Here is a 12,240-nt window from a genome sequence, read left to right as displayed (position 1 = left end):
TCACGAACCATGAGATCATGACCTGAGCCAAAGTCAGGCGTCAGACCTTTAACCGAGGGAGCCACCAAGGCACCCCCCCCCATTTTAACCGTTTTTTTTTAACTGTATGGTTCAGTGACATTAAGTACATTCATATGGCTGTACAACCATCACCTCCAGAACATTTTTCATCTTCCCAAACTGAAACTCTGTGCCCATTAAACACTAACTCTCCATTCCCTCCTCCCCTAGCCCCTGGCAACCACCATCCTGCTTTCTATGAAATTGAGCACTCCCTGTACTTGTGGTAGAATCAAAATAGATTTAATCTTTGTCCCTGGCTCCTGTCACAAAGCTCTAAAAGCCTTGGAATTTCCTGAGTGAAAGGAGTATCTTTTGTTCCTCGTAAGGAACGCCTTTCCATCACACCTGAATTTCTGCTATCAAGGTGCCTTAGAGTAAGGCCTTTGGATGGCTTTAGGATGAGATAATCTCCAGAAAAATGTGGGATTAGAGTTTGGGAACTTTCAGCCCCATCCTCCCCCCACCCGACCTCTGAAGTGGGGAAGGGAGCTGGAATTTGAGCTCTATAAAAACACATGAACGAGGAAATTCTGCAAGCTTCCTGGTCAGTGAACACGTCACACCAGCACTGGGAGGGTGGCATGCCTAGAGAGGCCCCCACATCTTTTCCATCTGGCTGTTCCTGAGTTGGGTCCTTTATAATAAACAAAGTAAGTTACTTACTTTACCAGTAAATATAGTGTTTACCTGAGTTCTGTGAGCCATTCTAGCAAATTATAGAACTTGAGTAGGGGTCATGGGAACCCTCAGTTTCTAACGGGTCAGTCACAAATATGGCTGCCACCACCAGGACTTGCCAATGGCATCTCAAGTGGAGGCGGTCTTGTGGAACTGAGGCCTTTGCTGGTGGAGTTGGTCAGCATTAACTCCAAGTAGTTGGTGTCAGAATTACATGGAATTGTAGGACACCCAGCTGGTGGTAGAAAATTGGAGAACTGGCTGGCATCAGAAAAAAGAGGCACATCAATACCTCATATAAGCAGAATCGTATAGTACCTCTCCTTCGGTGGACTACCTTATTTCACTTAACATTTTTCAGGTTCATCCATGTGTGACATGTGTCAGAATTTCCTCTCCTTTCAAGGCTGAATAATATTTCATTTTATGTGTATATCACGTAACACATGTGTAGATGGACACTCAGGTTGCTTTCACTTTTTGGCTATTGTGAATGATGTTGCTATAAACAGGGGCATACAGATAACTGTTTAAACTTCTGCTTTCCATTCTTGTGGGTAAACACCCAAAAGCAGAATTGCTGGATCACACGGTAATTCTATTTTTAATTTTTTAAGGAACTGCCATTGTGTCTTCCATACGACTACACCATTTTACATCCCGTCAGCAATGCACGAGGGCTCCAATTTCTCCACACCCTGGCCTACACTTGCTTCCTTCTTTTTTCTTTCTTCGTAGCCATCCTCCTGAGTGTGAGATGGTATCTCGTTGTGCTGTTGATTCGCCTTTCCCTGATGATGGGCATCTTTTTATGTGCTTATTGACTATTTGTATGTCTTTTTTTTTTTTTTTTTGGCGAAATATTTATTCAAGTCCTTTGCTCATTTTTAAGCGAGATTTGTTTCTTTTATTGTTCAACTGTAGGAGTTCTTTATATATTCTGGGTGTCAACCCCTTATCAGATACATGATTTGGAAATATTTTCTCCCTTTGCATGCGTTACTTTTTCACTCTATTGATAGTGTCCTCTGGTGCAAAGAAGTGTTCTATTTCGATGTCATCCACTGAATCTATTTTTTTTCTTTTGTTGCCCATGCTTTTAGTATGACAACCAAGAAATCATTGCCATCATCACCAAACCCAACATCAGTAAGCTTTTTCCCAACGCTTTCTTCTAATGGTCTTACAGTTTTCCCAGCACCATTTGTTGAAAAGGCTAGTGATAATGATGTGTCAATGTAAGTTCATCAATTGTAACAAATGTGCCACTGTGGCTTATAGTTTTCTCAACACTGTTTATTGAAAAGACTGGTGATTATGATGTGTCATTGTAGGCTCAACAATTCTAACAAATATACGGCTCTGGTGGGAGATGTTGAGAATGGGGGAGGCTATGCATGGTGGAGGTGGAGGGTAGGGAGTATATGGGAAATCTCCGTACCTTCTACTTAATTTTGCTGAAAACCTAAAAGTGCTCTAAAAAAATAGTATTTTGGGAGGGGGGGGGTGCGCCTGGGTGCCCAGCTCAGTTGATTAAGCTTTGGACTTCGGCTCAGGTCATGATCTCAATGGTTTGAGGGTTCGAGCCCCGTGTCGGGCTGTGTGCTGACAGCTTGGAGCCTGGAGCCTGCTTCAGATTCTCTGTCTCCCTCTTTCTCTGCCCCTCCCCTGCCCACACTCTGTCTCTCTGTCTCTCTGTCTGTCTCTCTCTCTCTCAAAAATAAATAAACATTTAAAAAAATTTTTTTTTTTTTTTTTTTTTTTTTTTTTTAAGTAAATGGTTTCCATTGGCCTTAGCATCCTTGTTGAAATCATTTGACCACATATGTGAGGGTTTATTTCTGGGCTCTCTATTCCATCAGTCTGTATGTTTGTCTTCTGCCAATACTGTACTGTCATGATTAGTACAGCTTTGTTATTAGTTTTAAAATCAAGAAATGTGACACCTCCAATTTTGTTGTCCTTTTCCAAGATTGTTTTAGCTATTCAGTGTCCCTTAAATTTCCACATGAATTTTAGAAGCCATTTTTCTATTTCTGCAAATAACATCATTGGGATTCTAATGTGGAACTCATGGACTCTGGAGATTTGTTTTTGGTAGTATTTCCATCTTAACAATATTAAGTCTTCCAGCAGTCTTGGGCGAATTTATTCCTAGGTGTTCTGTTTTTGATGCTCCTGTAAGTGGAATTGTCTTCTTAATTTGCTTTTTGGATTGTTCATTGTTAGTGCACAAAAATACAATTAGGTTACAGAGTTGCAAAGTCAGTTTGCAGAAAGGAACTAGTCCTTGGGAGCACAGCATGGCGAAAGGGGGAGAGGGAGGGAAAATGTATGCAAAGAGGCCATGAAATGTCCTACCAGTTTGAATGTGGCTTTATCTTGGTCCGGTGTTTGCCTGGTTGCTATCTTTGACGAACCTCCAGAATTCCCATAAAGAAATTATTTTAGCTGGTTTCTAGTTTATTTAACATTTCTGTGGGGGAGCCAGGGTCTGAAGCTTCCTGACCCACCATCTCGTTGATGTCACTCTCCCAGGCATAAAGCTTATTCTCCAAGCAGTGAGTGTATCTCCAAGGAGAGAATTAAGGAGCCACACTGGTCACAGCAGACAGACCAGACTGGGAGGGAACAAGAGACAAGCTGGACAGAAATGGGGAGGAGTAGGGGTCTTAGCGTGCTAACCCGAAGACTTAGACTTGATTCCACGGACTTGCCAGGCTCCTGCGACAATGCCACCAAGGCAACAAAGACAAGATATAAGTCAGACCAGGCCAACCTGAACCTTCTCCAGTGCCCTGAACCGAAGGTCAAGGAAACAAAAGGAATAGGGTGCATCAGCCAGGTTCCACCTCACATTCCACCAGAGCCTGCCCTCAACCCCCACCCCCATCCCCCACCCCCCCGCCCCGGGTTGGAGTGTATGTTCAAAACCTTAAATGAATCCGAATTACGAGCCCCACCCCCCAGCCCCAGTCTCTTCCCTCAATCTGAAGGATGGGCAGCTGAGCTCCGCTGCTCCCACCTGCACACCAGACCGCATACAGCAAGCACATAATCATTCTACCCTGACAAGACCGTGGCTGCGAGCAAGAGGCTGCCTTCCCATGGCCTGCTGTTCCTCTCTCCTGGCGATTTCAAAAACTGATCGGTAGTGTCACGTGGGAAGCCAGGTGAAAAGACAGGAGCCCGGGCCCCGCCCCTAGAGAGTCCAGTTAAGGAAGTCCTCGTAGGGGCCCAGGCCTCTGGATTTTTATCCAGCCCCTTGGGTGAGGTGCGATCATTTTTGGCTTGGAGCACTGGTCTGGTTTCCTCCCCAGAGCTGCTAGACTCCAAGTTCATTTCTGCCAGCCCGTATGTTTGGTGCGGACTTTCCGACTGAGAGGAAAACTACAATCCACTTCCACTTTACCTTCCCTAGAAGTCTCCAACTGGAAGTTTGGTGGTTTTGTTGTTTTTTGTTTTTTTTAATGTTTATTTCTTTTTGAGAAAGAGCGCGCGCGCGCTCGAGAGAGGGGCAGAGAGAGACACACAGAATCCGAAGCAGGCTCCAGGCTCTGAACTGTCAGCACAGAGCCCGACGTGGGGGTTCAAACTCACAAACCATGAGATGGTGACCTGAGCCGAAGTCAGATGCTTAACCGACCGAGCCACCCAGGCACCAAACTGTAAGTTTTATCTGATCCACAGTTTCAAAAGATAGAATATAATTAAACACACACGCATTAGTTATCAGGATTAAAAAAAAAATAGACTTCATAAGCCAGACACAGAAAGATAAATATTGTCTGATTCCACTTATATGAGGTCCCTAGCAGAGGCAAATGCATAGAGACAGAGAGCAGAAGAGAGGTCACTCCGGGCTGGAGGGAGGGGGATTGGAGGAGTTACTTGATGGGTGCAGAGTTGTTGAGGGAGATGAAAAGGTTTTGGGTATAGAGCGCGGTAATGCTTACACCATGAAAGCGTTTAAGGCCACCGAATTGTACCCTCGCGAAGAGTTAAAATGATACACATGATGTCTCTTTTACCAGAATAAAAACAAATAAACCAACAAAACAGACTTCACCTAAAAATCTGGATATCTTGTTTCTCCTTCAACAACCACCACCCCCAAATGAGATCTGGTAACACTGGGTCCTGCTTTGTCTGTCAACAGTCGGAGGGAGGGAAGCAGCTGCTCTCTGTAGGGGGGGGGGTGGGGTCACGCTGTGACCCCCACCACACCCTAATTTCATCTCTACTCTATCACATTTCTAAGACCTGGCTGGCCCCCAGGAGCATTTGAGGGTTGGCACCGGCCCCACCCCATCAGTCATCACTGACTCACCCAAGTCAGTCACCACTTGTCTCTGTCTGTCTTCCCGGCCCTGGTCTATTCCTGTCTTCCGGTGCATGAGGGGAGGCCCAGAAGTGGTCAGCCGTGAGGGCAGGCTCTCCACGTGCTTTAAGTAACAAGAGCAAACGCTAGCGGAGAACAATAGTTTGCCTTCACCTCCCCCAGCTTCACTCAGACCGTGAAACGCCTCTGACGTTAGAAAACCCAGAGTGGGGGCGCCTGGGTGGCTCAGTTGGCTAAGTGTCCAACTCTCGATTTCGGCTCAGGTCATGATCTCATGGTCCTTGAGTTCGAGCTCCGCATCAGGGCAGAGCTGCTTGGGATTCTCTCTCTCCCCACTGACCCTACCCTGCTGGTGCTCTCTCTCTCTCTCTCTCTCTCTCTCTCTCTCTCTCTCTCGCTCTCTCTCTCCAAATGAATGAACTTTTTTTAAAAAAATTTAAAAAAAGAAGAAAAAGAAAATCCCGAGTGATAAGCCTAGACTTTAACACACCCCAATGACCATGATTTTGCAACAGGAGTAGGTTGACTACCCACCTCATGACCCTGAGTCAGAGGGACCAGGACCCGGTGTCAGACACCCGGCCTCTCGGAATATTACCACACCTTTAGCCAGTCCCGCAAATACCACTTCCTTGAGGCTGGCCTCAGTTTCCTAGACCCCATCTTTATCTGCTAGAATCTGATTTCCAGTATTGAAATATTGAAACATGATGTGGTTCAGGACAGAGTCCTCTAAATTCTGGCACCTGGAATGTTTTGCGCTGAAGGAGTTTGAGGAAACAGAAGCAGGAAGGTCACTCTGACCTCCTCTTCCTCGCCCTTCTTCCCTGGAAGAGGCCTTAAAAACCTCCTGTGAGAGTTACCACTCCCATACCAGGCAAAGGAGCACCCTTACCCCTGAAGACAAAGGGATGCCAAGGAGAACCCTGACAAGCAGGCTGTGCTCAGCTCCCCCAGTTCACCACGTTAACTTCGTACTCCTGACCTGGCATTTCCCTCCGCCATGGTGCACTTTTCACCAAACCTCGCATAAATGTACACAGCACTGTTTCTTCCTTTCCTCAGGGAGGCTCCCATGTCATGGAATACTTATCATACATTCGGATGGAGGCGCCTGGCTGGCTCAGTCAGTTGAGCATCTGACTCTTGGCTTCAGCTCAGGTCATGATCTCACCGTTCGTGAGTTCGAGCCCCGCGTCGGGCTCTGTGCTGACAGCTCGGAGCCTGGAGCCTGCTTCGGATTCGGTGTCTCCCTCTGTCTCTCTCTGCCCCTCCCCTGCTCACACTCTGTCTCTCTCTCTCTCTCAAAAAAAATAAACATTAAAAAAAATTTTTTTAAACAAACGTGGATGATGTTCTCCTGATAATCTGTCTTCATCGGTTTAATTTTGAGACCCTAAAAGGGTCAAGGAAAACTGCCCCCTCTCACCCCCTAAATAGCATCATTGCTCCAGATCTGCAAGTCCAACCTGTCTATGGAACACGTCTCATCATTCCTGGGAAATGTGGCTGGGCTACAAGGGTGAAATACGTGCCTATTTTCAAAGGGTATGAAAAAGGAATGTAAAACAACTTATTAGTGATTTTATCATACTGATTGTATGTTGAAAGAATATTTTGGATATATCGGGTTAAAGAAAATAGAGTACTAAAACTAGTTTCACCTGCTCTTTCCACTTTTTCTTTCTTTCTTTTTTTTTTTTGACAGAGAGAGAGAGAGAGAGAGGGAGGGCTGGGGAGGGGCAGAAAGAGAGGGAGACGGAGGATCCAAAGGAGGCTCCGCACTGACAGCAGAGAGCCCGCAGGGCTGAAACCCACAACCTGTGAGATCATGACCTGAGCCAAAGTCTGGCACTCGACTGAATGCGCCACCCAGGTGCCCTTGCTCTTTCTACTTTTTAAAAAATGTACATTTCACCGATTTTAAGCCACCCCCACTGGATGCCGGACACTACAGCCGGTCCTGAACCCTATACACGCCACGTTTTTTTCTACACATTATCTACCTATGATAAAGTTTAATTTGTAAATGAGGCACAGGACGAGATTAGCAACAGCTAGTAATAAAATTGAGCCACTCTGACAATATGCTGTAATAAAAGTTATGTGAGTGACGCCTCTCTCTCTCTCAAAATACCTTCTTGTACCGTACTCGCCCTTCTTACGATGATGTGAGTTGATAAAACGCCTAGTGATGAGACAAAGTGAGGTGGATGATGTGGCACTGTGACACAGTATTAGGTGACGGGTGACTTTCTGTAAGTCAGAAGGAGGCCCATCCGTTTCCAGGCTGACCACAGGTGACTGAAACCACGGAAAGTGAAGCCACAGATAAGGGGAGACTACTGCACCCTAACTCAAAAAGCAAACATTCTCTCCTACTCCGCTTCTGGGTGACACTGTGCTCTCGGCTGTCCAAGGGCCCTTGAGGAAGGCCCTTCCCATCTTAGTGCTATAGGCTCATCGGGGCTGGAGCTCATTTGGTCTCTTCCGGCCTCCACATCTCTCTTCCAATGCCACCAAGCTAGCACCAGACTCCAAGACAGGGCTCTTGCCCAACCCTTCCGCTGTAACGTTATCCACATGACTCAAAACCCCACGTGGATCATTTCCCTGGAAGCCCTGGAACAAGTGTTGCTACATGCCAGGCTGTTACCCCTGTGCCAGTGGCCAGAGCCAAAGGGAAGAGGCTCGGTTGCAATTCTAAGACTCCTTCCCTCTCTCACCCCAGCTGAGGCTTCACTGGTTTCTTCTCCCCTAAAGACCGGAGCCCCACCTTCTTGTGCCTCCCGCTAGGCTCAAAGGGGCAGAATAGGGTGGGTGGGAAGGCGATGCTAATGCCAAGCACTCCAAAACCGAAAACAGGTTCGAGGCTCTGATCCTGGAGAAAACTGCTGGATACTTTATCACCACCAACAATCAGACACAAGGGGCAAGATTTGAACCTCACAATCCTGCCCGGCCCCCTTTAAAAAAATATACGCTTCAGGGGCGCCTGGGTGGCTCAGTCCATTAAGTGTCCGACTTTGGCTCAGGCCATGATCTCTCGGTTGGTGAGTTCGAGTCCTGCGTCAGGCTCTGTGCTGACAGCTCCGAGCCTGGAGCCTGTTTCGGATTCTGTGTCTCCCTCTCTCTCTGCCCCTCCCCGACTTGCGCGCACTCGCTCTCTCATTCTCTCTCTCTTTCAAAAGTAAACATTAAAAAAAATTTTTTTAAATATAGGCTTTATCCACATGACAAGTTGGTAGTGGCCTACTGACACGGGCTTTTGGAGGTGGAGTTGCGTTCAAATCTTCCTTCTACCACTTAGTAGCTGTGGGACCTCGATAAGCTTGCTCCATCTTTCTGGGTCTCAATTTCCTCACCTGTAACAACGGGGACGATTCCACCTACCTCGCAGAATTGAAAAATTAAATAATAGATGAGAAAGTGCCTTTCCTTCCCCTTCAATTGTTCCTAAGCATTTAGGCAAAGAAGATATTAAAAACCCCATGGAGGGGCGCCTGGGTGGCTCAGTCGGTTGAGCGTCCGACTTCGGCTCAGGTCACGACCTCACGGTCCGTGAGTTCGAGCCCCACGTCGGGCTCTGGGCTGATGGCTCAGAGCCTGGAGCCTGCTTCCGATTCTGTGCCTCCCTCTCTCTCTGCCCCTCCCCCGTTCATGCTCTGTCTCTCTCTGTCTCAAAAATAAATAAACGTTAAAAAAAAAAATTTAAAAAAAAAACCCCATGGAGAATGAAAATAAGTCCTTTATGCGTAGGTCTGTCCGGGTGTTTGTTTGTTCATTTGTTTATGGGAATCTTAGTGCCTGGCGCAATTTTAAAATCTGGTACAGGAACTTTGCAAAGGCAGGGATTATCTTTACAGCCCTAGCACAGTGTCGGGCACAAGGCAGGTACCAGATGAATGCTTGTTGAATGAATGAATGAATGAATGAACAAATGTGATGCAAACAGAGAGTTACCAGGGCACGGGTATTTGCTGACCAGTGTGAGGTTTGCAAGCCACAAAGAATTCTTCTGTGGAATAGCATTTAAAATCTGTTTAGACAGGAGCGCCTGGGTGGCTCAGCCAATTAAGTGTCCGACTTTGTCTCAGGTCATAATCTCACAGTTTGTGAGTTCGAGCCCCACATCGGGCTCTGTGCTGACAGCTCAGAGCCTGGAGCCTGCTTTGGATTCTGTGTCTCCCTCTCTCTCTGCTCCTCCCCGACTCATGCTCTGTCTCCCTCTCTCCTTCAAAAATAAATAAAAACATTAAAAAAATTTTTAAATCTGTTTAGACAAATTTGTGGAGCCTTTTTTCCTACGCAGCAAAGCTCAAGTTACTCTAATAATATTTCTCCTCCATTCAGCCTGCTTTCCTCAAAAAGAAAGGTAAAAACACACTCCAAGAACCAGACACGGTCATCTCTACGTGAGGAAGCATAAACAATTCAGTTTTTCATAATTTTTTTTAGGGTGAAACCTAAAAGATCAAATGAAACACATGCCTCCGTGATACAAATATATGCTGTCAGAGTGTTTTTGAATGCAAAATTCTTCGCATTTCCTGACCTCGGTGGGGAGTGCGCGTGGGGAATGAATAAACAGTTTCATTAAATTTTAAAGATATATCTGGTATTAAGTTCCCTCACAGGTGCGTGAGAAGGCACCTGAAAACCTGTTCGTTTATGCTTTATGGTTTACAAAAAAATTCTGGATTCTCTGATCTCGCCAGGCGACCTGAGGTCTTCTCCCAGTTAGCAATCCTGCCCTCCCCAAACAATGGGTTTGAGATTGCAGTGACCTTGTCTGAATCGTGTTCTGTTGCTAACAGGGAGATTTCACCCTTGGGAGGCTTCAAAGGTCATGACCTTCATCCCCCAGCTTTACCCTCCTGTAAGGGAAAAATCCTATAAGAACTAGGGGTTACTGGTCACAGCCACGATTGCGTCCGCCTGCGAAGAAGTGAGACCCAGAGGCAAAGGTCCAGATAAAGCAGGATCCCAACTTTTGGGATCATAACCTCAACTGAGACGCAAAGAATTTGCGATCCTCCTTCTACAAAGAAGGTGAGAGAAGGGATTGAGATATGAGCTCTCCACACCTTTCCCAAAAGGTTTTCTAGGCCTTAGAAATTCAGAGAAAGATTTCTACTCCACCCTGCTGGGTTTGGCTTTAACCCCCAGGGAAGGAGTTTGGCCCAAAGCATCGTTCCCACTGTTCTGGCTTCAGCTGTGTATAAACGAAGGTAAAAACAGTGCCAAACAACCGTCAGGGCAGCATTCTGGGAGAGCCTGTGTGCTACAGGAGATACCGCACTCTAGGAAAGTTGGTTCGTCAGGCTAAAAACATCTGCCAATTCTGGTGATACCAGAATAATCTGACACCCATGGGCTGCTCCCTGAGAAAGAACAGCTTTCCTGAAATCACAGGTCTAAGCTGGTGGACTGGCAGGGTCAGGAAGGTGTATGTTCCAGAAGCATACTTTCGGCTGGGGGAGGAGAAATTGTTGGTGAAAGAAAAGGTCCCCTCCTCTTCTGTTTCCCTGCACTTCTCTCACGCAGCCATCCAGTCACAATCACTCACTCCCACCGTCGGTCACACCCAGCCACGAAGTCACCCAGAGTCACAAACACTGCTGAAGTCAGAAAATGACAGTCTCCCGCAGGCTCAGGTGCAGTCAGGTACACTCTTAACACACTGAGCCTCACACAATGATATGACGCCCGTTCCTCTGAACGCGGGCCAACAACTCAACCCACCTGATTGCCGAAGACAGCTATGGAACAGGCCGTTGATACCTCATTGGCCCCGAACCAGACTGAAGCGATGCGGGAGGGCATGCCCAGGATGAAGACCTGGGCCACAGAGCAGATGATCTGGCCCAGCACGGTGACCGGGAAGAGATGCGGCTTCAGGCTACCCAACTTCACCCAGGCCCCCAGGCAGTTGAGAGCGGACCCGGTGAGGGCGATGGTGCGCAGGCCGAATTTCTCCAGCAGCCAGGCCACCGGCAGCAGCAGAGGGATGTAGGTCAGCATGTAGCACATGGACAGCCAGTCGATGGCAAAGGCGCTGACCCCGTAGAAGTGCATGAAGATGTTATTGATGGAGCCGTACTGGATCCACTGGAAGGCGTTGCACATAGAGTAGCAGCTAAACAGCAGGACCACCACCCAACGGCGCTTGCTCACCTTGATCACACTAAGGTCCTCGGGGCACGAGCTACTGGGGTGAGCCAAGCCACCGGACTGGGCCAGCATACTGGGGTGGGCCGAACTGCTCGGGCGGGCCGACACGGCGGGGTGGATGGAGACACTGGGGTGGGCCGACACGCTCCGGTGCATCGACGCGCTCGGGTGCGTGGACACGCTCTGGTGCCCCGAGGCGCTGTGGTCCACCCGGAGTGCGGGGTCCTGCGCGGGCGTGCCATTTTGCTCCTGTTGGTTGGGATCTTCATTCACCATGACCACAGCCCCTGCTGAAGCCCTAGACAGGTGCTGAGGACTCCAGCACTCTTAAGGGACAGTGGCCTCGGCTGCCGCCTTCGAGCTGAGCTGTCGGGGCACTTGCCCTGGCCCACCCCGGAATAAACGGAGACCAGAGCCTTCGTAAAAGCTGCGAGCAGAGCTCTTCCTGCACTCACCCCCAGGCTTCTGCTCCCACTTTTCCTGGGTGTCTTCAGCCCCCGACCGCTGTCCCAGGCTGGCCGCGGACACCTCAGCCCGGTCCTGGCTACGGGTGCCTCGAGTCCTCCCGAGGGGTTCAGGTCAAGGTCAGCCCCTCAAATCTCGGGGGAAAAGTTCGCGCCTTGCACGGAGCCTCTAGGTGGAACTCGGTTCCGCTTGGGGCCCCGCCCCCTCGGGCGCACGTGACCGCCCCACCCCCGTCCAGCCCGGCTTCCCCCACCCTCCTGCCCCCCCACTCCCTCCAGCCTTCTCCAGCCGGGCTAGTCCGGCTGAGCAGTTGTTTCGACACAGCTTGCGGGGTGCATTCCTCCCCCACGCCCCGGGTGCCATGGAAACCGCCGGGTTAACCCCCACCCCCCCCACCCCCCGCACTGCCCCTCAAATGCATTTGCGCCTCCCAGGGGAGCCCGCAGGAAAACAAACACCGACTCTGCGAAGGTGACCCCACAGACAGAGTCTCCTCCGCGCCTGTCCCCATTCCCTGC

The 12,240-nt window shown here is 48.7% G+C and overlaps 1 protein-coding gene across 3 annotated transcripts in view; it reads right to left on the bottom strand.

Annotated features, from left to right (window-relative positions):
• FLVCR2 (FLVCR heme transporter 2) overlaps positions 1 to 11,956 on the bottom strand; it is a 55,305-nt gene extending 43,349 nt beyond the window's left edge. For all 3 annotated transcript variants that reach the window (XR_006218997.1, XM_007095036.2, XM_042990156.1), the window contains exon 1: positions 10,829 to 11,956. Coding sequence is in view for 2 of the 3 variants with exons in the window: in XM_007095036.2 (XP_007095098.2) it covers positions 10,829 to 11,533 (705 nt within the window). In the remaining variant the exon portion in view is untranslated. The remainder of the gene's footprint in view (positions 1 to 10,828) is intronic.
• Positions 11,957 to 12,240: the final 284 nt, after the last annotated feature.

This window comes from Panthera tigris, chromosome B3, assembly GCF_018350195.1.
Source record: "Panthera tigris isolate Pti1 chromosome B3, P.tigris_Pti1_mat1.1, whole genome shotgun sequence".
In the NCBI taxonomy this organism is placed as follows: Eukaryota; Metazoa; Chordata; class Mammalia; order Carnivora; family Felidae; genus Panthera; species Panthera tigris.
The sequence above is the reverse complement of the archived record's forward strand: the minus strand, read 5'-3'. Positions and strand labels throughout refer to the sequence as shown.